Raw genomic sequence first — 26,465 nt, forward strand, 5'->3', positions numbered from 1 at the left:
ACAAATCCTCTCCCTTGCTTATTGGATATCTGTATCGTAACCCTGCTAAAACGTCAAGGTGGATTGATGATTTTGTTTCTATGATGGACAGAGTGAAGGCTCGTGACGAAAATGTTGTATTGCTTGGCGATTTTAACATTAACCTACTCAGGCCTCAAACAACTTGGTGCTCAACCACTGCTCTGTTTGGTCTTCATCAGCTAATCGAAACCCCTACAAGAGAAACAAATACTTCATCAACCCTTATTGATCATATCTATACTGATAGTAAGAATATCGTTGCAAATGCGCAAGTAGTGCATTCCAGTTTTAGTGACCATCATTCTGTTTTTTGCTTGGTTTCTCTTAGATTGCCAAAATCACGTCATAAAGGCCACACAACAATCGAATACAGAAGTTTCAAGTATTTTGATGAATCTGCCTTTTTCTTTGACCTTAACCAAGCCCCATTTTATAGCGTATTCAATTGCAGTGACGCAGAGAGCGCTTGCAATACTTTTCACGATATTGTGTGTTCTATAATTGATAAACACGCACCACTACGTCAGCATAGAGTGAAACATCCCCAGCTTCCCCCTTGGTTAACCTCAGACATTATCGAGGCTATGGCGATGCGGGATCATTTCAAAGAGCGCAACATGAAAACAGAGTATAAACTGCAAAAAAATAAAGTTTTGGACACAGTGAGACAAGCAAAGACAGAGTATTTTAATAAACTAATATCTGAAAAAAAGGATACAGCTACAATCTGGCGAGCAGTGAATGAAATTCTTGATAAATCTAGAAAGGGATCAACCAATTCTCATTCACAAATATCTCCAAATGATTTTAACAAACACTTCATTTCGCTAGCAGACAACCTAAAATCTTGTCTCAATCAGAATGATTCCCTTGATACGGATGATTGTCTTGAAAAATTAAAAACATTCTGTGGACAAAAGTTGAATCAAACTGACACGTTTTCTATTCCTCCAATCTCAGTGCACGAGGTAGGAAAACTGATAGAACAAATGGCGAACAAGAAGTCAATGGGTCCAGATAAGATTCCAGTCAAGCTGCTGAAACTTGCTTTACCTTACATTGTCGATTCCCTAACTTATGTTTATAACCTGAGCATAGTGCTTTTAGTTATGCGCTATAGAAATCTCCTTAATAAATAAATACAACAAAACGTGTTCCCTTCTATTTTAAAGTGTGCAAAAGTATTACCACTTCCAAAAAATAAGGATCTTACAGACCCAAACAACTTTAGACCTATTTCCCTCTTACCTGTTTTATCTAAACCCTTAGAAAAGCACATACAAAAACATTTACTGGCATATATGGAACAAATGAATCTGTTTCATCCTTTTCAGTCTGGATTCCGCTCGAAGCATTCCTGCCACACCGCCTTAAGCTCTTTATGCGAGACTTGGCTCTCAGCAATAAACAAAGCAGAAATAACGGGAGCGTTGTTTCTGGACTTTAAGAAAGCCTTTGACCTAGCAGATCACTCGCTTCTACTGAAGAAATTAAAGTGCTATTTAAAAGACGACTCCGCCTGTGCCTTTTTTGAATCGTATCTTTCAAAACGGAAACATTATGTGTCCATTAACTGTAAAACTTCGTCAAACGAGTTTGTCAGGAGTGGTGTCCCTCAAGGGTCTGTATTAGGACCTATCTTGTTCTATATTTATATAAATGACTTACCCCTTCATGTGTCCGATGAAAAAGTTAGATGTGAGTTCTTCGCGGATGACTCTTCTGTTCACACCAGTCAAAAATCTTTGGAATCCGTCAACTCTTCTCTTCAAACAAGTGTGGATGAAATCACTGAGTGGTGCGTTTCTAATGCAATGATCATTCATCCGATTAAAACAAAGAGTATGGTGATAACCACGAGACAAAAACACCAGTTAAGTCCTTTACTATTACAACTGTCAGTTGGCTCAACTCAAGTGCAGCAAGTTAGGGAACATAGACTATTAGGTGTTACCATTGATCAAGAGTTGAAATGGCAAACTCATCTGAGTAATATTTGCAAAGTAGTATCAAAGAATTTGTACCTGTTATCAAAATTAAGGCATTACGCCGATTCTGAAGCACTCAAAATGTTCTATTACGCCCACATAATGCCTCATATAAACTTCGCTTCAACACTTTGGGATAACTGCAGTGACGTTCATTTAAAAAGACTCAATTCCCTACATCGCCGAGCTGCAAAACTTATTCTGCATGATTTGAATAGGTCCACGGATGATAAACTAAAGCTCCTGAATTTCCTCCCCTTGAAAGATCAGTTGACGTTAAACAAGGCTGTGTTCATGTATAAAATTCTAAATGACGACTGTCCTAAATATTTGCAATCACATTTCAAACATGCCACAAAAAGATATGGGTCCCAAAAAATCATCCCTCCTATACCTCGCATAGACCTCTATAAATCGAGCTTAGCCTTCTCGGGAGCGTTTCTCTGGAACTCCTTCCCCCAACAGATAAGAAATGCAACTTCAGTGAAAATGTTTAAGAGACAGTCACGTTCACACATCATTCGTGAATGAAATGTCTTGTTTGATTGTTATTTTGTTGAACATTTTGTACTAGTGTTAACGGATGTGTAGCTGATTTGAGCAACTTAATTCTCACAATGAAAGGCTTAACTGTGTCAATGTAATTTTGTAATTTTTGAGTTCTCCCTATATAATTCCTTAAATGCACATTGTGTTGCAATCCATACAATGTAATTCTGTATCTTATATGATTGAATTTTTATTTTTTATGTCCGTCTGTCTTTATGTGTTGTATAAAGGACAGGTTGGAAGAATAGGCTTTGCCTAAAACCTTTATCCTTTTGTAATAAAGTTCTGAGTCTGAGTCTGAGTCTGAGTCTCTCTCTCTCTCTCTTACACAGACACAGAAACACACACACACAAACACACACACGCACGAATGCATGCACGCACAAACACATAAATAACCACATTCTCTCTCTCTCTCCCTCTCTCTCTCTCTCTCTCTCTCTCTCTCTCTCTCTCTCTCTCAGTCTCTCTCTCTCTCTCTCTCTCAAACACACACACACACACACACACACACACACCCCAAGTCACACCCGCACACACTACACACACTCACTCACTCACTCTGAAAACACCCACCCATACGCACATATATAGACAGACGGACATACACACCTTTACAAACAAACACACACACATACACTTACGCACACGCACATACACACTGAAACCCACTCTCTCTCTCTCTCTCTCTCTCTCTCTGTCAGTCTCTGTCTCTGTCTCTCTCTCTTACAAACACACACACACACACACACACACACACACACACACACACACACACACACACACACACACACACACACACACCCACAGTGACTCACACAAATCTCATACACCGGCAAAACACACACAAGCGCTTAGAACTCTACCCACGGAATACGCGCTATATAAGCTTCATATTGATTGATTGATTGACTCATACGCACATAGACAGACGGACATGCACACCTTTACAAACACACATACACAAACAAACATACACACAAACTCATGCACACACACACACTCTCTCTCCCTCTCTCTCTCTCTCTCTCTCTCTCTCTCTATCTCTCGTTCTTACAAACAGACACACGTGACACACACGGCACACATTTACATACGCACGCATGCACGCACGCACACACACACACACACACACACACACACATAACACAACAGTAACACGCTCCGCGTTTCGTTTTGTTTCTGCCAGTACTGGTACTCGCCATGCTTCTTCGCAGCAGTTTCAAAATGGCGCCCCGAACGCTTACGGAAATTGCCGGAACATACCGAAGAGGCGCTTGTCCCTTCTGTCTAATATAACTTGAGTTCTGTGGTCGTGGCTAACCGCGGGCTTGGGAGATGTTAACGACTCTTAACGTTCTGGTGCAAGTACGTTTACATTCTCAAGATTCCATTACTGGAGTAGATTGTTTCCCTATCCGTCGCTGTCTGAGTGTTGGATAGACACCAGAACTGTCGATTTTTTAGATTGTTTTTTAATATACCAACTTGTTAAAGAAACGCGAGTAGTAACATTCCAATCTGCCTGCCATCCCGTTTGCCATTCGTCTGTATGTCCGTCTGCCCGTCTCGTCTGTGTGTGGGTGGGTGTGGGGTGTTTGTGTGTGTGTGTGTCAGTTTTCTTTTTTTCTCTATGTTTTGGTATGTGGTTGTTTAAACGCGGGTTCCCTTCTTTCTCAACATTTCTTTGTATCAGTTAAAATCAGGGCGGACAAGTGTATTGTCTCCTTCCACTGCCCATCTGACTTTACGTGCTATTGCAGATAAGCTTACCGGGAGTCGCATTCAAATTACAAACTGACGCCGGACTACATTGTAAAACAAGAGGCGAAGCCTTCAAGGCTCACGTAAGAAATCGACAAACAGTGACACAAACTCAATCACTCCGTCACACATACACACACACACACAGTAAGCATAGGTGACACTGTGCAAGAAAGCGAGACACTAGATCTAGATCTGTCTGTCTGCATGTAGCCTACTTACAGACACGACTGCCAACTAGTCTCGGCCCGCTCAAAATAACAATGACCGAGACATTCCTTCGCGTGACGTCTAACCCTCTTACGCCATAATGTGACGTCTTCAAATGACGAAATGTTAAAGTTTCTACCACAGACATACACACGCACGCACGCACGCACATACGCACGCACAGACAGACAAAGTTACGATCGCATAGGCTACACTTCGTGAGCCAAAAAGGAAACTGGATCACACGGGTTCACGATGGCTCGGGGGTAAGATAAACCACGCAAAAAATAAATTCTTTGAAAATTGCTCGCTCTTTACGGAGGGCACCTAGGATGTTCTCAAGCGGTGAGTGTTTAAATGAAAGGGTGTTTGTACTGTGTGTAAAAGCCTGACAGTATCTGTGATGGTTTACGGGAGGCTTACTGTGCCTTTAAAGATTTACACTCGTGACACCTGCGATCATTGGCTACTACAGTCCCGTGCATGACGTCAGTACTTCATGAACTTACAGCTGTTTGGTGATCTGTGTCAGCTGGCGAAAAAGGCTCTTCAAACAACCTAGCAAGGCGATCAAAGATTTTTTTTCATGAAACTTGTTTGTCATTTTCCGATACCACGCCATTGATACTATTTTCTTGGCCCCGCAGAAATGTTACAATGAGAGTATCGAATACTAAGTAGATTGCTTATCTTGTCCTTACCTGTGTGAAGAAAGAAAACATTGAACTCTGCCCACTCACCTTGTCATGCTGAACGTCACTACCTTGTCATAAATCCCGAATAAACCTTTATGGCTATTCCACACCCGTGTTCAGGCTAATAGGTACAAAGGGGAAGGGCGTCGTTATTCTCATAAATCATAATCTCCCGTCCGACCATGAGCGTTCGGTCATTCAGCTTTTCTTGTTCATTTTCAAAGATCAAGATTTTGGCAGTGATCTCGGTTTAGAAATTCCTCTTTCTTATCCGTTCCTTATCCGTTCCTTACCTCGAAGCAAAAATGTTATGATCGCTTGAATTTGGGCTTTAGAGTGCGCCCTTGTGATAACTAATGCAAACTGCAAGAGACATGTCACATGCAGCGTTATTATAGGGCCCAACAAGGGAGATGTACAAGGTTTTTTGACAAGTCGTGTTATCATGAGTCTCAGGCTGGTTCGATCAAACGAATGAGGAACACGTTTCGCGTGTGATTAGTTTTCTTTCTTGAGAGCCTGAAAAATCTAACTCAAGGAAGAGAGAAGGAGAGGGATCAGGAGCGAGAAATAGAGAGTGTGCGTAAACCCCCCCCCAGGCCACACACACACACACACACACACACACACACACACACACACACACACTCACTCACACATGTGCGCGCGTAACAAGCCCTTGCTACTTTCAACAGAGCTTGCGGGTTGGTGGCAGTTAATTTTGGAGAGCTGTGTGTGTTAAAAGTCTTCCTGAATTGTATGTTGTGTTCAGCCTGACCTTTCCGCTAACAAATCAGATGTTTCTATAGGCTGTTAGTTCCAAACTAGCTATATGCCTGGTTTGACCAAAGATCTTAAAGGATCCTTGCTTTGAGTGTCTTCAGTTCCAAAAGAGATTGGAGCGTGTCAACATGTGACCAATGAAAACATACAGGTATACCGTCACTGTCCTTGTCATTCTTCATTTAACTGCATGAACTCTGGTCTTTGACAGCCCCCTGCCCTGCAGAAGGACGGCCGCAGTGGTCAGCGAGTTCCTTCCCTTGACACCCTTCAGATCCAGGTCATCACGAGCCGGAGCAGTCCCGCCCCCGAAGTCCGCCCCACCAGTCATCATGCAGCATCAGCGACCCAATCACAACAACGTCAGCGTGGCGCACTTCTTCGATTGGTCGGACCAGGACAAGGAGGAGCGGCTCTCCGTCTCAAAACTCTACCGAGAGATAGCAGTGGGCGTCGGTGCCTCAGGGCCTCGCTCTATGTCCGAGAAAGTTCGGCCCCGTGGGGGAGCGACCAATGGGGCCGGTGGCAGGACCCCGCGAGTGAGCCCTGGCAGGATGTTTCTGAGGGACAAAGGCATGCTGACCAAGGGTGAGCGCGAGATCATTGAAGGTATTTACAGAAACCGCGGCGATCTGCCAAGGAAGGAACCTGCCCATATCTTAAGGTGAGTATGTCATGTTTGATTTGTATCTATGTTTTTCTGAGCCTGAGTTTTCTCCTTTTTAACTACAGTCTGCTTGGATGCGTCCCGTCTAGCGTACACTTGTTAAGAGTCGACGCTCCGTTTTTACATTTAGTCAAGTTTTGACTAAATGTTTTAACATAGAGGGGGAATCGAGACGAGGGTCGTGTGTGTCTGTCTGTCTGTGCGTGTGTGTGTGTGTAGAGCGATTCAGAGTAAACTACTGGACCGATCTTTATGAAATTTTACATGAGAGTTCCTGGGTATGATATCCCCAGACGTTTTTTTCATTTTTTGGATAAACGTCTTTGATGACGTCATATCCGGCTTTTTGTAAAAGTTGAGGCGGCACTGTCACACCCTCATTTTTTAATAAAATTGATTGAAATTTTGGCCAAGCAATCTTCGACGAAGGCCGGACTTCGGTATTGCATTTCAGCTTGGAGGCTTAAACATTAATTAATTAATGACTTTGGTTATTAAAAATCTGAAAATTGTAATTAAAATTATTTTTTTATAAAACGATCCAAAAGTACGTTCATCTTATTCTTCATCATTTTCTGATTCCAAAAACATATAGATATTTTATATTCGGATTAAAAACAAGCTCTGAAAATTAAAAATATAAAAATTATGATTAAAATTAAATTTCCGAAATGGATTAAAAAACAATTTCATCTTATTCCTTGTCGGTTCCTGATTCCAAAAACATATAGATATGATATGTTTGGATTAAAAACACGCTCAGAAAATTAAAGCGAAGAGAGGTACAGAAAAGCGTGCTATGGATAGCACAACCGCTGCCGCGCTAAACAGGCTCGTCAATTCCACTGCCTTTTGTACGAGCGGCGGACTACGGTCATTGTGAAAAAATGCAGTGCGTTCAGTTTCATTCTGTGAGTTCCACAGCTTGACTAAATGTAGTAATTTCGCCTTACGCGACTTGTTAATAATGCTGTCATAACGGTAAGAAGCCTATATGTCTCGGCTCCATGCGTAAAACTGTATAAGTTCGTCACGGTTGAGGACCTATCGTGCACCCTCTCCTAGAATCTACCAGATAGGTTTGTTAGGAGCTTTAGGGCTTGTTAATCGTTAAAATCCTTCTTAACATCATCATGGAAAGGAATATTATGTGACGAGCGTTCTCTTTTCAGTCGGTGGGGACACGCAAGCATTTCAGAGGCTCAGTCAAATTATGAGTTCAAAATAGGATTAATTTTGTAACATATGATATACATTTGTTAATTGGTATCTTCATCATTGCAATAAACCATCTACAACAGAATTGACGAGGGAGTCTGTCGACAATTGCAGGGAAAGGATAAAACAGCGCCAGCGTCTCCCACGATCCGTGTCACATTCCGAATTAACTCTTTCGTCAATGGCGAACACTTTCGTTACGTCCCCGGATCGCTCGACTCTGTTAAAGGAATCACACACACACACACACACACACACACACACACACACACACACACACACACACACACACACACACACACACACACACACACACACACACACACACACGGAATATGCTTCATTGTGACAAAGGGTCTTATCACTAACACTGTCACCATTGAACAGCGTACCTGCTGGTGAGAGACACTGGGCGAAAAGTGGCGTTTTGTATCTTACAAAACTACTCAAAATCCCAACAAAACTTCAAGTTTCAATGAGTTTATTACATTTTGGTGTTCACGACAACGCCAGATTTTGATTGGATTTTGTTGAAGTTATCGCTGCGAAATTGCCTGGAATTTCAGCGCGTTTTGCGACAGTCAAAACATCATGTTAAACCATGTTACAGCATGTCTGTAACATGCAAAAATTCCAAGTTTTGATGGCATTAAAGCTTTGGTTTAACGCCAAGTAACATCATGTTATCGTAGACTTAACTTGCAAAACTGCTTGTTTTGGTGGTGTTACAGCTTGCTTGTAACGTGATTAACATCATGTTATTGCTGGTTTAACATGCAAAACCCCATGTTATGTTGGTGTTAAAGATTGCTCAAATGCCTATTAACTCCATGTTATGTTGGTGTTAAAGCTTGCTCAAATGCCTATTAACACCATGTTAGTTGGTGTTAGGCTTGATTATTAATGTAAAAAAACACCATGTTATGACATTCACATAATTGTTTTCACCTGGATGGAATTTTGTGGAAAAGAAAAGAAAGCATGTTGTTTGGGAATTGTGTGCGGGTTTCATGCTTGGATATTGCACTTTGCTGACTTGTCACAGGTCCCATTTACATTTAACAATATTAGTTTCCAAATGCATCATCCTTCACACATTATGTAAACATCTTTAACATTAACACTTTGGTTGTAAAAGTATTGCACTTTATTCAAACAGGACAAAAACAAAAATGCTGATTCACAATGTACAATAGCAAAGGACTATTTTGAGTGGAGACAGTGTTCATCCACACTATAATTGAATAAGCTAAAAATAAATTATTTAAATCGGTGAAGGCCACACAAAATGAAAACACACTATCAGTAAATTACTTCCCTTGTGAGTGAGAGGGTCATACCCATAAAAGCCATGTCAGTTTTAGCCCATGTGAGTGTGTGTGGGGAGGGGGGGGGGAGATGCCCTGTGAAAACATTGGCCATAGATATATATGTGAATTACTTCCCTTGGGTATGAACATTTATGAATGATTTAAATGGGTGAAGGAAGGCTAAACAAAATGAAAATCAGTAAATAACTAAATTACTTCCCTTGTGAGTGAGAACAGTCTTTGCTAACTTTTTGCTAAAAATTCGCCCACAATGTGACCTTCAAAGTTGAAAAGGGGTAACTGAACTTCATGTTTGGATGTCATTGAGTCCAACATGTCAGTAAAGTTTGAAAGCCCTAGATTCATAAACATCTGAAAACTGCTGAACGTCTTTGCATCACGGCACATTAATAAAGAGTTGGTAAGACTAACCTAACTGCTATGGTGAGGCAGTAATCACTTGTTGATGAAGAATTATTTGAATTCTGAATTTTGAACAAACATAATACAGTGGGCCCCCCTCCAAACCCCCTTTTCAGGCCTCCAAGAATAAAAAAAAAAGGTCTTAAAAAGGAGGAAATCTGCTTAATATGTGTGAACAGCTCAGATCATGGGTAATTTTAACACCTTCACATTTAAATGCTTATTTTATAGCCATCCATTGAATTGAGAAGAAAACAAAGCATACTAAACTGCTAAGCATGAATCAAACAATAAGAAAATAAAAAGAACCAACAACATCGTTTTGTATGTGTGGGTAGTAAACACGTTTTATTTACAAAACAGGGCGGAAAATGGCGACAAATTTGTTGCACAGTGTCATAAAGTGGTTTGCATGTGAAATAAATGAAATTGCTTTCATATGTACGTGTTCTGCCCTATTGCACTGTCTCTACCCTTTTCACACCAAACACTTCAACAACAGAATTTGGGAGGATACAGGCTCATTATTTCCTCAACCAAAAACAACATACTTCTTCACTTCAAATACATCAATACGAATCAACTTTTCGACACACAGTTCACACAATCTTTTAGCTTTCACTCAATGCATGTAAATACATATTATAAAGATACTTTCTCAAATCTAGACTAACGCACAAAAGAAGGTACTGACAGACACTCACGAGTTCGAATCACGGCTCACTGCATGTCGCCAGTTTCACTTCCTTGTGTCGCTGAATCCTCGTAGAATAATGAATTCCCAAAAACTCTCACTGTAGATGCCAACACACACCTTTCACGTTTCTCCCCGAGAAACCCTTCCGCCATTAGCGAAAGCAACCGTCGTCAGCTACGACCGGTAACGATGAAGACTCCTTCGTCTAGTCATCCTGCGCCGATGTGGTCCCTTGCTCGCCACCATCGTCCCGCGCTCTGCCGTGTAAGGTCCCTCCCTCGTACACGCCATGGAAAACCCTCATGGAAACTCCTAAAGAATTTAACCAAGTCTTAATACAACATTCTCTAAAACCATCTCTTCTTCCAAACGTTCATGTACCAACTCATACATTCTCGTTCATTCTACGTTCACATTCCGTCCACATTCAATATCCAAACTAATACTTAATCTATGAATAACACTACCATACAAAGCATCACCGTCTTAAACATAACATAAATGCGTAACATTTATGTTCAAGAAATTCCCCATGAAAAACCGTGATACAATTACATCAAGAATTCTCTCAAAGCTTCACACTAAGATTTGGTGCACTTTGTATACACTAACCTTTACACTCCAGCTATGTATTCCAACGTCAATAATATACAACATAGTAAATCATTTACCTTAAGAGACCCGTCTCTTGAAAGAGTACTTGTTCCCAGAACAAGTCCGACACGCGCCGACAACCTTCCCGGTTGAAAATCTCAAACGCTGTGACGTTATTAACCCCAGACCAGCTACATGTCTCAAAACACAGCTCATCTCAAGCTAAAGCCAGTTTTGCGTGGAACGCACAAAACACGTGAATAACGCCCTCCAGTCTCTACACCTCGCGCTACACATTTAGGGAGGTTAAAATCACGACGTTGTTCACATCACAAATTATGCTACTCACATCTTTGTGACACACAACGACAGGTCACTTTCTTCAACCAAGGCCAGTACTTTCATACATGACAAAGGAAAGCAAATATGGCCTGAATAATAAAGTTATAGTGTTCCTTTGCGTGTCTGAGTGATAAACTGTTTTAACCAACTCTCTTCTGAAACGTAATTGCACTCAGCAGATGTGTCTTCCGCTCATAACTTTCGTGTCACACGGTCTTTGCGACAAACAGATAGATCGCATTCTCGCAGAAAATCATTGACAACACAGACCAGTCATTTTTAGCATTGCATTTGGGAAGGGCTACTATTATAGTGTGTTTTAAGAAAGAAAAACATTATAGTATCGGCAGAACACGACCAAATGAGTTTTCGTGTCACAGCGTTATGGGCGTGAGATTTGTTAGACTTTTTGTTCTCACACTGTAGCAAAATCATTGACAACATAGACAAGTCAGTTTTAGCATAGATATTGGGAAGGGCTACTATTATAGTGTGTTTTAGGAAAGAAAAACATTATAGTATCGGCAGAACACGACCAAATGAGTTTGCGTTATGGGCGTGAGATTGTTTTTTTTTCACACTGCAGATCATATCTCAAAAACTACTGAGTGGATCTTTATGAAATTTGATATGGATATTTTTGACTGGATTTTCTCATAGAAGGTTTTTCCGTTTATTGATAGGACAGTTTGATGACGTCATATTTTACCGTTTGCCAAAAGGTCGAGGCAGCACTTTCACAGTTACAGTTTTTCATCAATTTGATCGAATTTCTTATCACACAATCTCAGATCTAGGCCGAATTATGGGATTGCATTTCAGCTTGGTCACTTAAAGTTTTGTTATTGAAATGTTTGTTCGAAATATGTCATTTTTTCAAATTTTTAAAAACTAATATTTGAAACAGAAAATTTATATTGGTGTATTCCCTATTGCGTCCTGTATCTAAAACTATTTAGTTTTGTTGTTTTGTATTGATAATTATGCTTTAAAATGAAGAAAACCGATAAATAACCACTATCTTTATTTATGAAAAAAGACACTTAAACAACTTCTATCTATTCCTTATCATTTTCTGATTCCAAATATATATAGTTGCATGGTGTTTGACGTTGAAAATAAGCTCAAACTTAACAAACTCGGATCGTTGAATGGAAATTATACTTCCAAGCTCCGTGCAGCTGACAACATGATAAAAGCACGTCATTTCAAGTGTGGAACACGCTCATGACGTCATACTGAAATGTGATGAATTATGGCTTCACCTTGCGATGTTTCATTTCAAACATGGTAACATTTTTAAAGGGGTTTCTTTCTCAGATTTGTGTTTGCCCTTTGTCTGTCTCTCTATGTCTCCGTCTGTCTGACTGATTCAATTAGATGTGTAATTACTTAGTTTTGCAAAAGTCAAACTAAGTAGGATATACCTAATTGATTCAGGTCTCTAAATTCTTATTGTAAAATTGTGAGTTTTATTCAAAACAAATTTAATTGGTGTTTTAAACTCAATAATGGGGCATGCTGTGATGAGCAGAAGAATGTGTGTTTACGAGCAGAAAAAGCCCATCAAAGTCAAGAATCGTGTTTTTCTTTTTCTATTTTCACCTTGTAGCTTCATACAGACACTAAGCAACAGTGTGGTACCACTTCCAGTGCAATATCTTGTACTTTAATTTTGACCATCTGTGTAACACTTTATTGACCCATGATCTGAGCTGTTCACATCTAGGTAAATGTACAACGGGTTGTGAACAGAAAATCCAAAAACGTAAGGTCTTAAAAGCGGGGAAGTCTGAAAAGGGGGACCTAAAACGTGGCGATCATAACAACCATAATTTATCTAACAAAGTTCATTCTGAAATTTTCTTCAGCGTTTGATTATGGAGAGACTAAATCCTCAGTTCAGATGTGGTCTTAACTCCTTGTCTCCCAGGTACGGATATATCCGTACCCACTCATTTGGCTCTATCTGACCAGGTTTGGATATATATATCCGTACACACAGTCACTATGTACATTGCATCTGTTCTCATTCGGCACATATCCGCATTCTGCTCAGACTGTTAGCTTCAGTCGCTTCCTGTAACGTTGATCTAACGCCAGCATTCTAGGTTGATACACAGTTCTACAATTCTGACTGACCTGCTGCAGCACAGCTGGTCTCGGCTTAAAAAATCTTGGTCAACATAGGTGGGATAAAGTGTTAAAATAAAGCGTCCTTCCAAAGTCGATGACAGGTCCCCAGAGTATTCACAAAGTTATATGGTACTGGAAGCCTTGCATGGCGACGAAAAAGATGTCAACGCCTACATCAATCAATAGGAAGCTTATATAGCGCGTATTCCGTGGGTACAGTACTAAGCGCTTGTCAACACAGGACTAACAAAGAAACTAACATCTACAGACGGACACGAACCCTATCACACACTAGCAAACCTGATAAACATACAACAAACAACTGTTTAACCACAATGTACACATCAATAGCTAGGTCCAAACAAAATAATATTAAGCACAAAGAAAAAAACACCTCTCACAGAGCACAGCACAAGAATGTCTTGGGGCACAACACATCACGTCGAACATGAAAGTCGCAGCCAGCTACGGGAACAACTGAGTCTTCAACCTACTCTTGAACGTGTCAAGAGAGGGGCTCTGGCGAAACTCAAGCGGCAGGCAGTTCCAGACGGAGGGGCCGGCCCGCGGAGGGGAATGCACGCTGACCAGCAGATGCGAGTTTCGAGCGAGGGATGTGAAGGCGGAGTGGGTCAGCAGCAGAACGAAGGGGACGGTCGGAGGGCTGGGCTAGTATATATGTATTTATTCGAATTTTGCCAGCTGCACGAGGTGGGGGTGGGGGTGATTGGCATGCGTAAGGAAGATTTCTCTTTAATGGTAGCAGGCTGTACCATTTTATCTTAAATGATCCATTGTTTGTCTGTACAGGTCGGACTTCGTTGTACGCAGCCATCGCGACGCCTGGTTGATAGGCAAGGACGGCGACACTGGTAACAAGCCAAGCACCGAGCTACCACGTGACCCACCACGGGGCGCCCTCATGGAGGTCATGGCGCAAGCCAATCACGGCTCAGAATACTCGTCCTCTAGGGCTTCTGATATCACCCGAAGCGACGGCCAAGGTCACACGACTTGCGTGGTGTGCATGCAGGAGCGGCAACTGTTGCAGCAGCAACAACAACAGCAGCAGAAGCCACACCACCACCCTCACGCGTCGCACAAACCACACAAGAAGAGCCAATCGCCGGCGTTACCTGCTGAGAGCATGCTGCGCCCCATGAACGTGTACGACGGTTTCAGGCATAGAGGGGGAGTATGCGGGGCAGGAGAATCCCTTCCTGTGGCCCCTCCCGCTTCGCCCAACTTCGGAACGAGCCCTGTGAACACTGAGCGCAGAGGTCACAATAACGACACCGTTCTGTCTACCTCCCCTTCCAACGCTACAAGCACCAAACTGTTGCCAAGGCGACGCGCCGAAGCTACGCTGACTTCGCGTTACGAGCCCGAGCATCTGGCCCAGTTGACCGCGTCTCGCCACGAGCTTGGCTACAAGGGCCAGTCCTCTGTGCGTTACGTAGCCAACCTCCCTGGCCGGCCTGACGCCGGGGACAAGGGCGGGGAGCCGTGCAGTGACGGCGAGTCCAACCATGAATCGGACGGGTCGCGCCGGAAAGTGCAGGTCAAGGTCTACCTGCCCAAGGTAGCTCCGGACCCGGTGGACGAGGATATCCGGACCTGCCTGCTGCAAGGCAGGCCTTCCCTGGCCCGCGAGAGACCGCTGAGCCACAGCGACATCAGACAAGAACACAAAGAGAGCGGGTGGAACCACCAAGACGAGAAGCAGCAGCAAGAGGGGGAGCTGGGCAGCCATTACGATGACACTGTGACGCAAGGACCAGATAAAGAGGATCTCGAAAGCGAGCGTGAAGATGTGGTGGTGCATCATAATGGTGAGCATGAAGCTAAAAGTGTCTGATATTAGCGAGAACCTCACGAAAAATGTCTCCCCTGATGACAAACCCAAACTCACATTTGTTAGCAAACAAGGAAAGGAAAACGACAAATGTGTGGGCCAAAATTGCCACCGTGTTAGCAGAAAGAAGAGCGCGAGGCGCAAAGAGGATGGCGCACAGCTGTCGAGCGGTGATTGGGACGAAGAGCCAGGCAAGGACACTCCGCGAAAACACGCTTTACGCACAATCACCGTTCTCAGGGCAGACACTGCCGCCGGTCAAACACAAGACGAATGAAAATAAAACTGATGTTGCAAAGGAACACACGCATGTGAAACAAAAAACATTGACTGTCCAATCCTTGTGTTTACTTAAATCCTGCAGAAGCAGAATCAGCACACCTACCTTCAGTTAATCCCCTTCTCCTTCTCCACCCCTCGATCCCTTGACTCGGGATATCATGCTCACTTCGTTTGAAGCTGTTATCCGTGCGTTTCTAACACACTGGTGGAAAAAAGGGTGTTGCTGAAAAGCACCAACAGCCGTATACTGATCACATGGAACAGTTCTAACTCCGGCAAAGACAGGGAACGACAGAAACAGCGCCAGCATTTCCCGCGTGGCAACCCGAATTGACTCGTGATCGTTCGTCAATGGCAAACGCTGTAGTTACGTCCCCGAAACGCTCGACTGTGTTCATTTAATCACATTCCGAGCCACAACAACATTAACGACAACAGCATTAGCGACAACAACACTCACACACACACACACACACACACACACACACACACACAGGTCATTTTATTTCGAACACTAATACAATTGACCAACGAACCTCGAAGTGAGAGAGTATATATTCATTGAATGTTGCGAGTTGCTCAACGCCAATCAAGTTTTACAGGAACATGTTCACAAATAGGACCAAACTTCAGGAGCTTGTCGTTGGTGTGCGATCTACAAGTCCGGTATGGCTCTTCTGGTAAAAGAAGATCTAATTTACGGATCTGTAGACAACTCGACCGACTTCTTTGTGCTAGCTTGCCTTCCATTGTCTACCACAAACGACGGCTTTAAATGTCAGTGTTGAAAACGCCAGGGAAGACCATGTGAAGAATTAGGGATCAAAACTGTGCACAATTTAAACTGTACGGTGCTGTCGGTATTGTTTCCCTTGCGATATGTGAAGGGCTTCTGGCATAGCTGGCGGAATACCGGACAAACGCGCTCTCTCCCTCTCTCTCTCTGATTTTTGTTCTCTGAAAATGTGTGACTTTTTGTTTGTAATTGCAACAGTCTTACGTCGCACGTGTGTGTGTGTGTGTGTGTGTGTGTGTGTGTGTGTGTGTGTGTGTGTGTGTGCTTTAAGTCGCTGAGGGATCATTTCTTTGAGCATATCTGTCCAAAAGAGCAAATGTTTGTGTCTGCGTGTCCGCGCATCTTTTGATGTGAGCGAGTCCCTACATTTTGAAGAGTGTGTCTGTTACATTTTACACATGCATAGAGTAATATACTTTATAGCAAACAGTGCAACATTCTTTCACTGTAAATTTACCAATGCATGAAAATATCAGGATTGAGCAGTTGCGTCTGAAGAGGTTGCATACACTGAAAGGTACATTGATTCCTTCTCGTACAAACTCACCATTTCAGATTTGCCAGACCTGCACATATACAGCCTTAATATTAAAGACACAAGTAGCTTTTATGAGTGGGCGTTTATGAATGAGGCCTCTTCAATAATTCGACCTCTGCATCAAGATGGCCTTGCCTTTAATTGCCTCTTAGTTATTTCGACGTCATCGTGAGTGTTTCGTTTTGTCTATAATTAAACGTTCTTCTTCTTCTTCTGCGTTCGTGGGCTGAAACTCCCATGTACACTCGTGTTTTTGCACGAGTGGATTTTTACATGTATGACCGTTTTTACCCCGCCATTTAGGCAGCCATACGCCGCTTTCGGAGGAAGCATGCTGGGTATTTTCGTGTTTCTATAACCCACCGAACTCTGACATGGATTACAGGATCTTTTCCGTGCGCACTTGGTCTTGTGCTTGCGTGTACACGCAAAGGGGGATAAGGCACTAGTAGGTCTGCACATAAGTTGACCTGGTAGATTGGAAAAATCTCCACCTTAACCCACCAGGCGCGGCCGGGATTCAAACCAACGACCTTCGGCTTTTGAGGTCGGCGTCTTACCACCAAGCCATTGCGCCCGTCAATTAAACCCCTTGTGACTCGATATCAAACGACAGTTTATGCCTCAAAGGATTTCATCCCCCAGTGCATCTTGATAGGCCAGATGGATATGGAGGGGTAGCTGTTTACGTGAAAAACGATTTTATTTGCAAACCAAGGCCTGATTTGTTAATTCCAGGCCTTGAAGCAGTCTGGGTAGAAACTAAATTATTGCAAGAAACTGTGCTGGTTGGTTCATTTTACCGACCACCAGACTCTCGGGTTGATTATTGGCACTTGGTTGGCGAGTCTGTAAAGCAAGTAATGAGAACACCACATAAATTTCTAATTTTTGGAGACTTTAACGAAGATTTTTTGAATAATCCATCTCCCCACTTTCTTAATTTAATACAAAAAAACAATCTGCACCAGCTCGTTACTGAACCCACACGTATTACAGAAACTAAATCCTCATGCATTGATCTGGTCCTGACCACGAGTATAAACTTAATTAGTGAAGTTGTAGTGTTACCCCCCATTTGTAGTGACCATTCTGTGCCATGTGTAAAATTAACGTCACAGAGATTAAAAAAAGGTCAGTTCAAAAGGACTATATATAATTATGCCAAGTTAGATGTTGATACATTTTTGTTTGAATTGAACAAAATTGATCTTTTGAACACAGTTTTAAATGCGTCCATTGACGAAGCTGCTGCCTTGTTTTCTGAACATTTATTCCGTGTTGCAAAAACATGTATGCCTGTTAAGATAATAACAGTACGTGAAGATGATGCCCCATGGATGACTGAACATATTTTACAATTACGAAACACAAAAAATTTTATACATCAAGTTGCTAAGCGCTTAAATACTTCTGAGCAGTGGGCATTATTCCGCCTGACTAGAAATCAGTATACAGATGAAATTCGTAAAAGAAAAAGAGATTATTTTCTAGAACTTGATGAGAGGATAAATTGTCAACAGAACTTCGGAAGCAAAAATTGGTGGCAACTTGTTAATTCCTTTTTGAAGAAAAAAGGTGTTGCATGTAACGAAATTCCACCGCTAGAGGATAATGGAAAAATTATTGATAACATTTGTGAAAAAACGATTTTGTTTAATAATTATTTTGAAAGCCAGTCTAAAGTTGAAAATCCAGACGATCCCCTGCCCGAGGCAAATTGGCGTAATACATCTTTACCGACTTTTGAATTAACAGAAGCTGAAGTTGTCCAAGTGTTAAGGAATTTAGATTTATCCAAGGCCGTGGGCCCTGACGGAATACATAATAAATTGCTTGTAGTTGGATTACCTGTTATCGTTTCACCGCTTACAGTTCTCTTTAACAGATCCTTGTCTGAGGGTGTTTTTCCAGTTGTCTGGAAAACTGCTCACATTACGCCCATTTTTAAGAAAGGCGATAGGAGTGCTTGTTCCAACTACCGTCCAATCTCTTTGCTGAGTTGTATTGGGAAGGTGCTCGAAAAATGTATACAAATCCGTGTGTTTGGTTATTTGCAAAATTATGATTTGATTACACACTGCCAATCTGGTTTTATTGCTGGTGATTCGACTGTTTATCAACTATTAAGTATATATGATTTTTGTGTTGCACTTGATAAAAACATTATGTCACAGGCAATATTTTTTTATGTATCAAAAGCTTTTGATAAAGTCTGGCATCGCGGTCTGCTCCACAAGCTTGAGGCGATAGGTATAAGAGGTCCCTTGCTTGTTTGGTTTGAACATTACTTGAGCGATCGCAGGCAAGCAGTAGTACTGAAAGGAACCAAATCAAGTTATGCTACCCCTGCTGCTGGTGTCCCTCAGGGTTCTGTCTTAGGACCTCTTTTATTTCTCATTTATATTAACGATATTGGTGTTGGTCTTGAATCAGTGTTGAAACTCTTTGCAGACGATACGAGTATGTATTTAAGTTTAGATAACGATGATGTACGAGCAGAGATTTTGAATTCTGATTTGGATAAAATTCGCACATGGGCTTCTAAATGGAAAGTCACTTTTAATTGTCAAAAGACAGAATTGTTGGACATTTGTAGGCAACAAAATTTTTTACTTTCACCATTGTATTTCGAAGATGCACACTTAGTCGATGTTGAAAATCACAAGCACCTTGGCGTCATTCTACAAGGTAATTGTAAATGGGATTCCCACATAAAAAGTCTAATTGCTAAATGTAGAAAGTCAATTGCGTGTTTTGGTTTATTCAAGCATCGTTTAAACAGAAAATCACTTGAAGTTATATATAAATCCTTTATGTCACCATTGTTTGATTACGCGGACGTTATTTGGGATAACTGTACACAGTGTTTGGCAGACGAGTTGGAGACATTGCATCTCGATGCAATCCGAATCATTGTAGGTGCAGTACGTGGCACAAGCCACCAAAAACTGTATAACGAATCGGGTTTTGTGCCCCTGAAAGAAAGGCGACGTCGTCATAAACTTTTGCTGTATTATAAAATTGTAAATCGTTTAACCCCAGAATATTTATATTCCAAACTGCCGGTCCTGGTTTCCGATGTAAATCCTTACCACAGACGACGCCCTCTTGAACGTAAGGTTCCATTGTGCAGAAGTGAGTTATATAAATCTTCATTTTTTCCTTCAACGACAGCTTTAGTATGTAAGAAATGTTAAGTCCTTTGTACTGGAAACTTGCATTCTCCCAGTAAGGTAATATATTGTACTATGTTGCAAGCCCCTGGAGCAAATTTTTGATTAGTGCTTTTGTGAACAAGAAACAATTGACAAGTGGCTCTATCCCATCTCCCCCCTTTCCCCGTCGCGATATAACCTTCGTGGTTGAAAACGACGTTAAACACCAAATAAAGAAAGAAAGAACGACAGCTTTGTGGAATAATCTTCCAGAAAATATACAACAAACGCAGTCAGTTGGTGAATTTAAAAGGTATTTGACCGATGGAGATGTTGTTGTTCCACAGTATTATTATTTAGGCAACCGCCAGGCACAGGTATTTCGCAGCAGGTTGAGATTAAACATGAGCGATTTGCAACAAGACTTAGTTAACCGACACCTCTCTGATAATTTAGAATGTACGTGTGGAGCATGCCCGGAAGATTCTGAACATTTCCTGTTACACTGTCCAAAATTTAAAGAACATAGAATTATTTTATTCAATAGTCTGCCAACACACGTTCTGGACTGCAAAACACTCTTGTTTGGAAATACTGATTTAACTATATCTTTGAACACGAAAATATTCTCTGTTGTACAAGACTATGTCATGTTAACTAATCGCTTCGGCTGATATTATATTAACTGTGCAATTGATGCAGCCAGGCATTCTCTCTCTCCCTCTCTCTCTCTCTCTCACTGTCTCTCTCTTCATCTTATTTGTATAAAATATAATGAAAGATTATCAAGATAAGTGTTGAAGCTATCACTTGTTCGCCATGTTTTGCTATCGGAATGTGTATTGATTATCATTTCAAGAACGTGTCCATCATAAGCAATCTGCATGTTAACGTTCTTAATGTTGTTATTGTTTGAAACGTGTGTATGAGAAATTGAATAAAACACGCTTAAACCAATTAAACGTTCAATAAACAATCCTTTCTTGATTTTACATTTAGTCAAGCAGCTATGCTATGCTAAGCTAACTTGGTTTTTCTGTCCCAAGAACTATAGTGTCTATTTGGGACATGATTTAGTCAAGTTTTGACTCGGTGTTTAAATATAGACTGGGAATCGAGACGTGTGTGTAGATCGATTCCGAGTAAACCACTCGACTGATGTTTAATAATAATAATGCAAACTTTTATAGCGCTATTCTAGAAAAATGTCTACTCTTAGCGCTTTACAATACATACATCGACCAAGCATACTATACACGCACAGGCAAAGAAACCGACCAAACATAACCAACAAACTATACATGCACAGGCAAAGAAAGCGACCAAACATACAATACACGCACAGGCAAGATAACGACCAAACATAAACAAACATACTATGACCAAACATAACCAACATACTATACGCGCGCAGGCAAAGAGAACAATCAGCACATGTAATAATTACTGACAACTAATAATGCAGGCATACAATGACAGTCCAATACACAGCCTAAGCACAAGAACCACAGTAGGCTTCTATATAAAAACGTGTCAACGGTACTATTTACACACACACACACAGTGCTGACACAAAGCGCAGAAAATATATATACACGTTATTTTAGGCGCTAGGTAGGGGGTGAGGTGGGGCAGGATGGGGTGGGTGGGGAGATGCTGGGGGGGAAATCACTTGCGCTGAAAGAGGTGTGTTTTGAGATTTGTCTTGAATGTAGTGAGAGAATCTGTGTGTCTGAGAGGCAGTGGTAATCTATTCCAGGTCACAGGGGCTTGATAGGCGAAGGACCTCTCGCCACATGTTTTTGTTTGCACTGTGGGGAGTCGGAAGAGTCGAGTGTCGGCGGCGGAGCGAAGCTGACGAGAGGGGGTGTAGAGATTGAGGAGTTCTGACAAGTATTCTGGGGCAGAACCAGAAACGACGGCAAAAGAAAGAGAGGAGAGTTTGTATTCGATCCTTTTAGTGATTGGCAGCCAGTGTAGAGAGTGAAGAAGGGGTGTGGCGTGTTCATACTTGGAAGATTTGAAGACCAGGCGGGCAGCGTTATTTTGGATCCTTTGAAGTCTATCTAAAAGGTACTTAGGGAGACCGGCCAGAAGAGAATTGCAATAATCTATCTTTGAGAGGACTAAAGAACACACTAACGTTTTGGTTGCATCAGCGGTGAGGTAGTGACGGACTGAACTAATCTTGCGCAGCTCTAGATAGGCGGACTTGCAGATGTTAGAGATGTGTTTTTGGAAAGAGAGAGTTGGATCGAGAGTGACGCCAAGGCTGCGGACAGACGGAGAGAAAGAGATAGGTAGTTCGTTGACAGTGAGAGAGGCAGGAAGAGAAGGGTGATTGAGAAATTTCTTGGGACAGGCCAGCATAACTTCGGTTTTGTCACTATTTAACTGGAGTTTGTTTAAAGACATCCAATCACTGAGGTCCGCAATGCAATCCTGTGTCCGAGATACCAGATCGTCAACTTCAGCAAGGGGGGCAGACTGATGAAGCTGTGTATCATCAGCGAAACTCTCGTGCGACAACGCATGGCGACTGATAACATCGGACACAGGGGAGGCATATAGAACGAAAAGTATGGGGCCAAGCACGGACCCTTGCGGGACACCGTATTGGAGAGCTGAAGGTTGAGATTTGATGCCGTTGACACAAACGGTCTGCGTCCGGTTAGTAAGGTACGAACGAACCCAGGACAGGGCCAGATCATGAACACCAAAGGAGTGCCGAAGCCTGTGGAGCAGAATTTCGTGGTCTATCGTATCGAATGCGCTAGACAAGTCCAGTAGTGTTAGAATGGAGACCTGATTTTCGTCAAAGCTAAGAAGGATGTCGTTTACAATCTTCAGAAGTGCTGTCTCAGTACTATGGTTTTTCCTGTATGCAGACTGATGGGTGTTGAGAAGGTGGTTTTGCTCTAGGTGAGTGAGAAGTTGTGAAAGGACAATTTTTTCAGTGATTTTTGAAAGGAATGACAAGTTCGAAACGGGCCTAAAGTTTTTCAAGGAATTCTTGTCAAGTGAAGGTTTTTTGATGAGGGGCCTAACTATTGCAGGTTTGAATTCATCTGGGAATGAGCCGGAAGTCAGAGAGTCGTTGATGACGTGAGTGAGGTATGGAAGAAGGTCATCAATACAATCACACAGCAGAGAGGACGGAATGGGGTCAAGCTCGCACGTTTTCGGACTAGCGCCTAAACACACCTTTTTTACAAACTCGCTGGTGACAGGCTCAAAACGCTGCAGGGCTGGACCACAATACATCCTATCGGCAACCGGTGAAGGCGGGACAACAGCAGAATCAAGCTTCTCGCGAATAAGCGCGATCTTTGCAGTGAAAAAGTCAGCGAACTTCTGGGGAAGCTCATGTACAGAGAACATAGTGGGAAGAGGGGAACAAGTCACCTTGCCTAAGATGTCATTGGTGACACTAAACAGCTGTTTGACTGAGGTGCATGCGAGTATTTTGGATGAGAAGAATGCAGACTTAGCATGGTCGACGATGGCGATGACCCCGTTTCTGGCCGCCTGAAATACTTGCCGGTGCACGGTTAGAAAATTTTTATGAAAATTTACATAAAGTACTCCTTCTAGATGATATCCCCAAACTATTATTTCCTTTTTTCGATTAATGTCTTTGATGACGTCATATCCGGCTTTTAGTGAAAGCTGAGGCGGCACTGTCACGCCCTCATTTTTTGATCAAATTGATTCAAATGTAAGTCAAGCCATCTTCGACGAAGCCCGGACTATGGGATTGCATTTCAGTTTGGAAGCTTAGAAATTATTTCATTAGTATGGTCATTGAAAATATCAAAATTGTAATTAAAATCAAAAGTTTAGTATTCGATCCAAAAATGATTTAAATCTTTATTTATCATTCACTGAATCCAAAAATATATACATATGCCATGTTTTCTTTGAAACTGTACTCACAATTTAAGAAAATAGGTTAATTAGGCACTACGTTCCCGTGCTTCGCGGAGACGAGCTAGACCAATCTCAGTCTTTAGCTTTAGGCTATCGAAGCCTTATTAAGTACATGTAGTCTCGGTATTGACTGGCTTTTTTGTTTTGGTTGATCATTTAGTTTCAGGCCGACAGATTGACTAAATGTTTTTATATCGCTACACGCGACTTGTTTGATTCTTCGTTTTGCCGGGAACGTTGGCAGTCTAATCTGTTTTAATTTTCCCATATCCAGTGTGAAAATGTTTGGCGAACTAATTTCAAGGATTGCCAGCTGTGTCTGTTAAGAAATCGATTCATAGAAAAAGTGCCCTGGTAAAAAGGCTGGCTAGATGCGAGTTCCTTCACAGGAAGGACTGTTCATGTCTGGTTCGCCACCTCACATGCCTGAAGACTATCGTGTGGATGAGTGTTAGTTGATAAGTCGCTGAGCTGGTTACCAAGCCTCATTTCATCCTGTCTATGTCAGTACTGTAGTCTACATTTTCACATCTCAATCTTTGTTGGATTTTTTTTAGCCGCGTATGAACAAACGGGTGATAGGTGGGGTTATTCGAGTTGTATAAGACAGACGATCTAAGCAATTGCTAAAAGTCACATGCAATTACCCTCAGGAACAACCTTTGTTGTGGCTGGAGATAATACTGTGCATGTACCTTCAGAAATAACCGATTTTCAGAATAGCACTGATCGTAGTATTGTATGGAGCATGGAATAAGGTGATTCTCTCGCTGGAATATGTACACTCTGTGCAAAGTGGTGTGTGTGTGTGTGTGTGTGTGTGTGTGTGTGTGTGTGTGTGTGTGTGTGTGTGTGTGTGTGTTTAATTTGTAACAAACACCAATGTAAAAATCCAACCCTATATACGGAAGGCAGTCAGGCCGTTGATGTTTCGCATGTGTCCAAGTGGAAGAACGCCCTCATCTCTTGCACAAGCCTGAACACAGCTTTGGTGGTGCACTCGATCATGTGCGCGGATAGGACTAGATGCGTCTGTTCAAGGTCAAATGTTTGCAGGCGTACATTTTGAGAATGAATAAATGCAACAAACAAAAATCCTATGTGTGTGTCTGTGTGGTTGTCTGAGTCAATGTATGTGTGTGGGGAAATGCAGCCTGTATAAATGTATGTGTCTGTCTGTGTTTGTGTGTGAGTATATGTGTGTTGTGTGTCTGTCTGTATGTATGTTTGTCCGTCTATCTGTCTGTCTGTGTCTATTTCCCGTCTTTTGCCCGCCGCTGCCTGACAGTGCCACCCTATGCTCGCCATCAAACCTTTGTTGGAAGCAAAGGCTGGCCATGCTCACGGTTTGTCAACTGATTCCGTTCATACACCGGATGTTTCCGTTCATACAGCCTCATTTGTGATACTTGCTTGGGGAAAAACGTGGCGGTAAGTCGTGTGGGCAGCGCGCTTTTGTGATATTGCAAGAATAAGGTAGCCAATTGGTTGGGCTATGTGTACGATAAGTACCAAGGTGCTAGTGATCCTCATGATAACACACGCGGGCCGAACGTGGCAGAATTGCCTGATTTTTTTAAACATTTTCTTGTTTTTCTCGCTCTATTATCGAATCTGACCCCTGATTTGCACATGATCACCAAAACGATTGCCTGTTACGACATTTCGCTTGAACAGAAGTTTATAGAAACCCATGGCTTTTGTACAATCACTTGTATTTTGAAAACATGCAGATTCCGTTCATACACCATGTTTCCGTTCGTACAAAAGTGCATGTTTCCGTTCGCACGAACAGCATTTCCGTTCAAACACATTCGAGAGTGAAACAGGCCCCCACTACAAGTTCTGTGTGTTTCAATGGTCGTCAGATAGCACAAAGTACGAATGCGTGTGATATTGGACCTATGTGAACCATAAGATGAATTGAATTTGCAAAAAACAGTTTTGTGTCCGTTCGTACTGATTTAGACGACAAAATGTGTCCGTTCGTACCACTTTCATCAAATTGTTTCCGTTCGTACGCTTTTCAGTAATGTGTTCGGTGACGGAGCTTTCTGGGTGTTTTGATAAGAACGAAGATTGATTTATGCAGTTTTGCTTGCTTTGCAGCACTTCAACTAAGACTGAAATAAGTGACATGTACATTTGCATTTACTCCTATCATGCCATTTGCTTCACCTGTGATAATCATGAGCAGAAATTAGACAAATCAAGAAACAAAATTATCCAGGCTCTATCAGTCCTTTTTACATTTTGTCAAGTTTTGACTAAATGTTTTAACATAGACGGGGAATCGAAACGAGGGTCGTGGTGTGTGTGTGTGTGTGTAGAGCGATTCAGAGAAAACTACTTGACCGATCTTCATGAAACTTTACATGAGGGTTTCTGAGTATGATATCCCCAGACTTGTTTTTCCATTTTTTCATAAATGTCCTTGATGACGTCATACCCGACTTTTTGTAAAAGTTGAGGCCGCACTGTCACACCCTCATTTGTTGTTCAAATTGAT

At 41.9% G+C, this 26,465-nt stretch overlaps 1 protein-coding gene and 1 long non-coding RNA gene across 2 annotated transcripts in view; one reads left to right on the forward strand and one right to left on the reverse strand.

Moving 5' to 3' along the window:
* LOC138962499 (uncharacterized) overlaps nucleotides 1-21,649 on the forward strand; it is a 39,001-nt gene extending 17,352 nt beyond the window's left edge. The window contains exons 2-3 of the mRNA XM_070334341.1: nucleotides 6,222-6,674; nucleotides 14,208-21,649. Of these exons, the coding sequence (XP_070190442.1) occupies nucleotides 6,343-6,674; nucleotides 14,208-15,255 (1,380 nt within the window). The 5' untranslated portion in view covers nucleotides 6,222-6,342 and the 3' untranslated portion in view covers nucleotides 15,256-21,649. The remainder of the gene's footprint in view (nucleotides 1-6,221; nucleotides 6,675-14,207) is intronic.
* LOC138962501 (uncharacterized) lies at nucleotides 9,020-11,698 on the reverse strand. Its single transcript, XR_011454532.1, has 2 exons — nucleotides 10,997-11,698; nucleotides 9,020-10,637 (listed from the first exon to the last, which is right to left on the reverse strand). It is a non-coding gene; the product is annotated as an uncharacterized lncRNA (long non-coding RNA).
* Nucleotides 21,650-26,465: the final 4,816 nt, after the last annotated feature.

Source organism: Littorina saxatilis, linkage group LG3 (genome assembly GCF_037325665.1).
Source record: "Littorina saxatilis isolate snail1 linkage group LG3, US_GU_Lsax_2.0, whole genome shotgun sequence".
Taxonomy (NCBI): Eukaryota; Metazoa; Mollusca; class Gastropoda; order Littorinimorpha; family Littorinidae; genus Littorina; species Littorina saxatilis.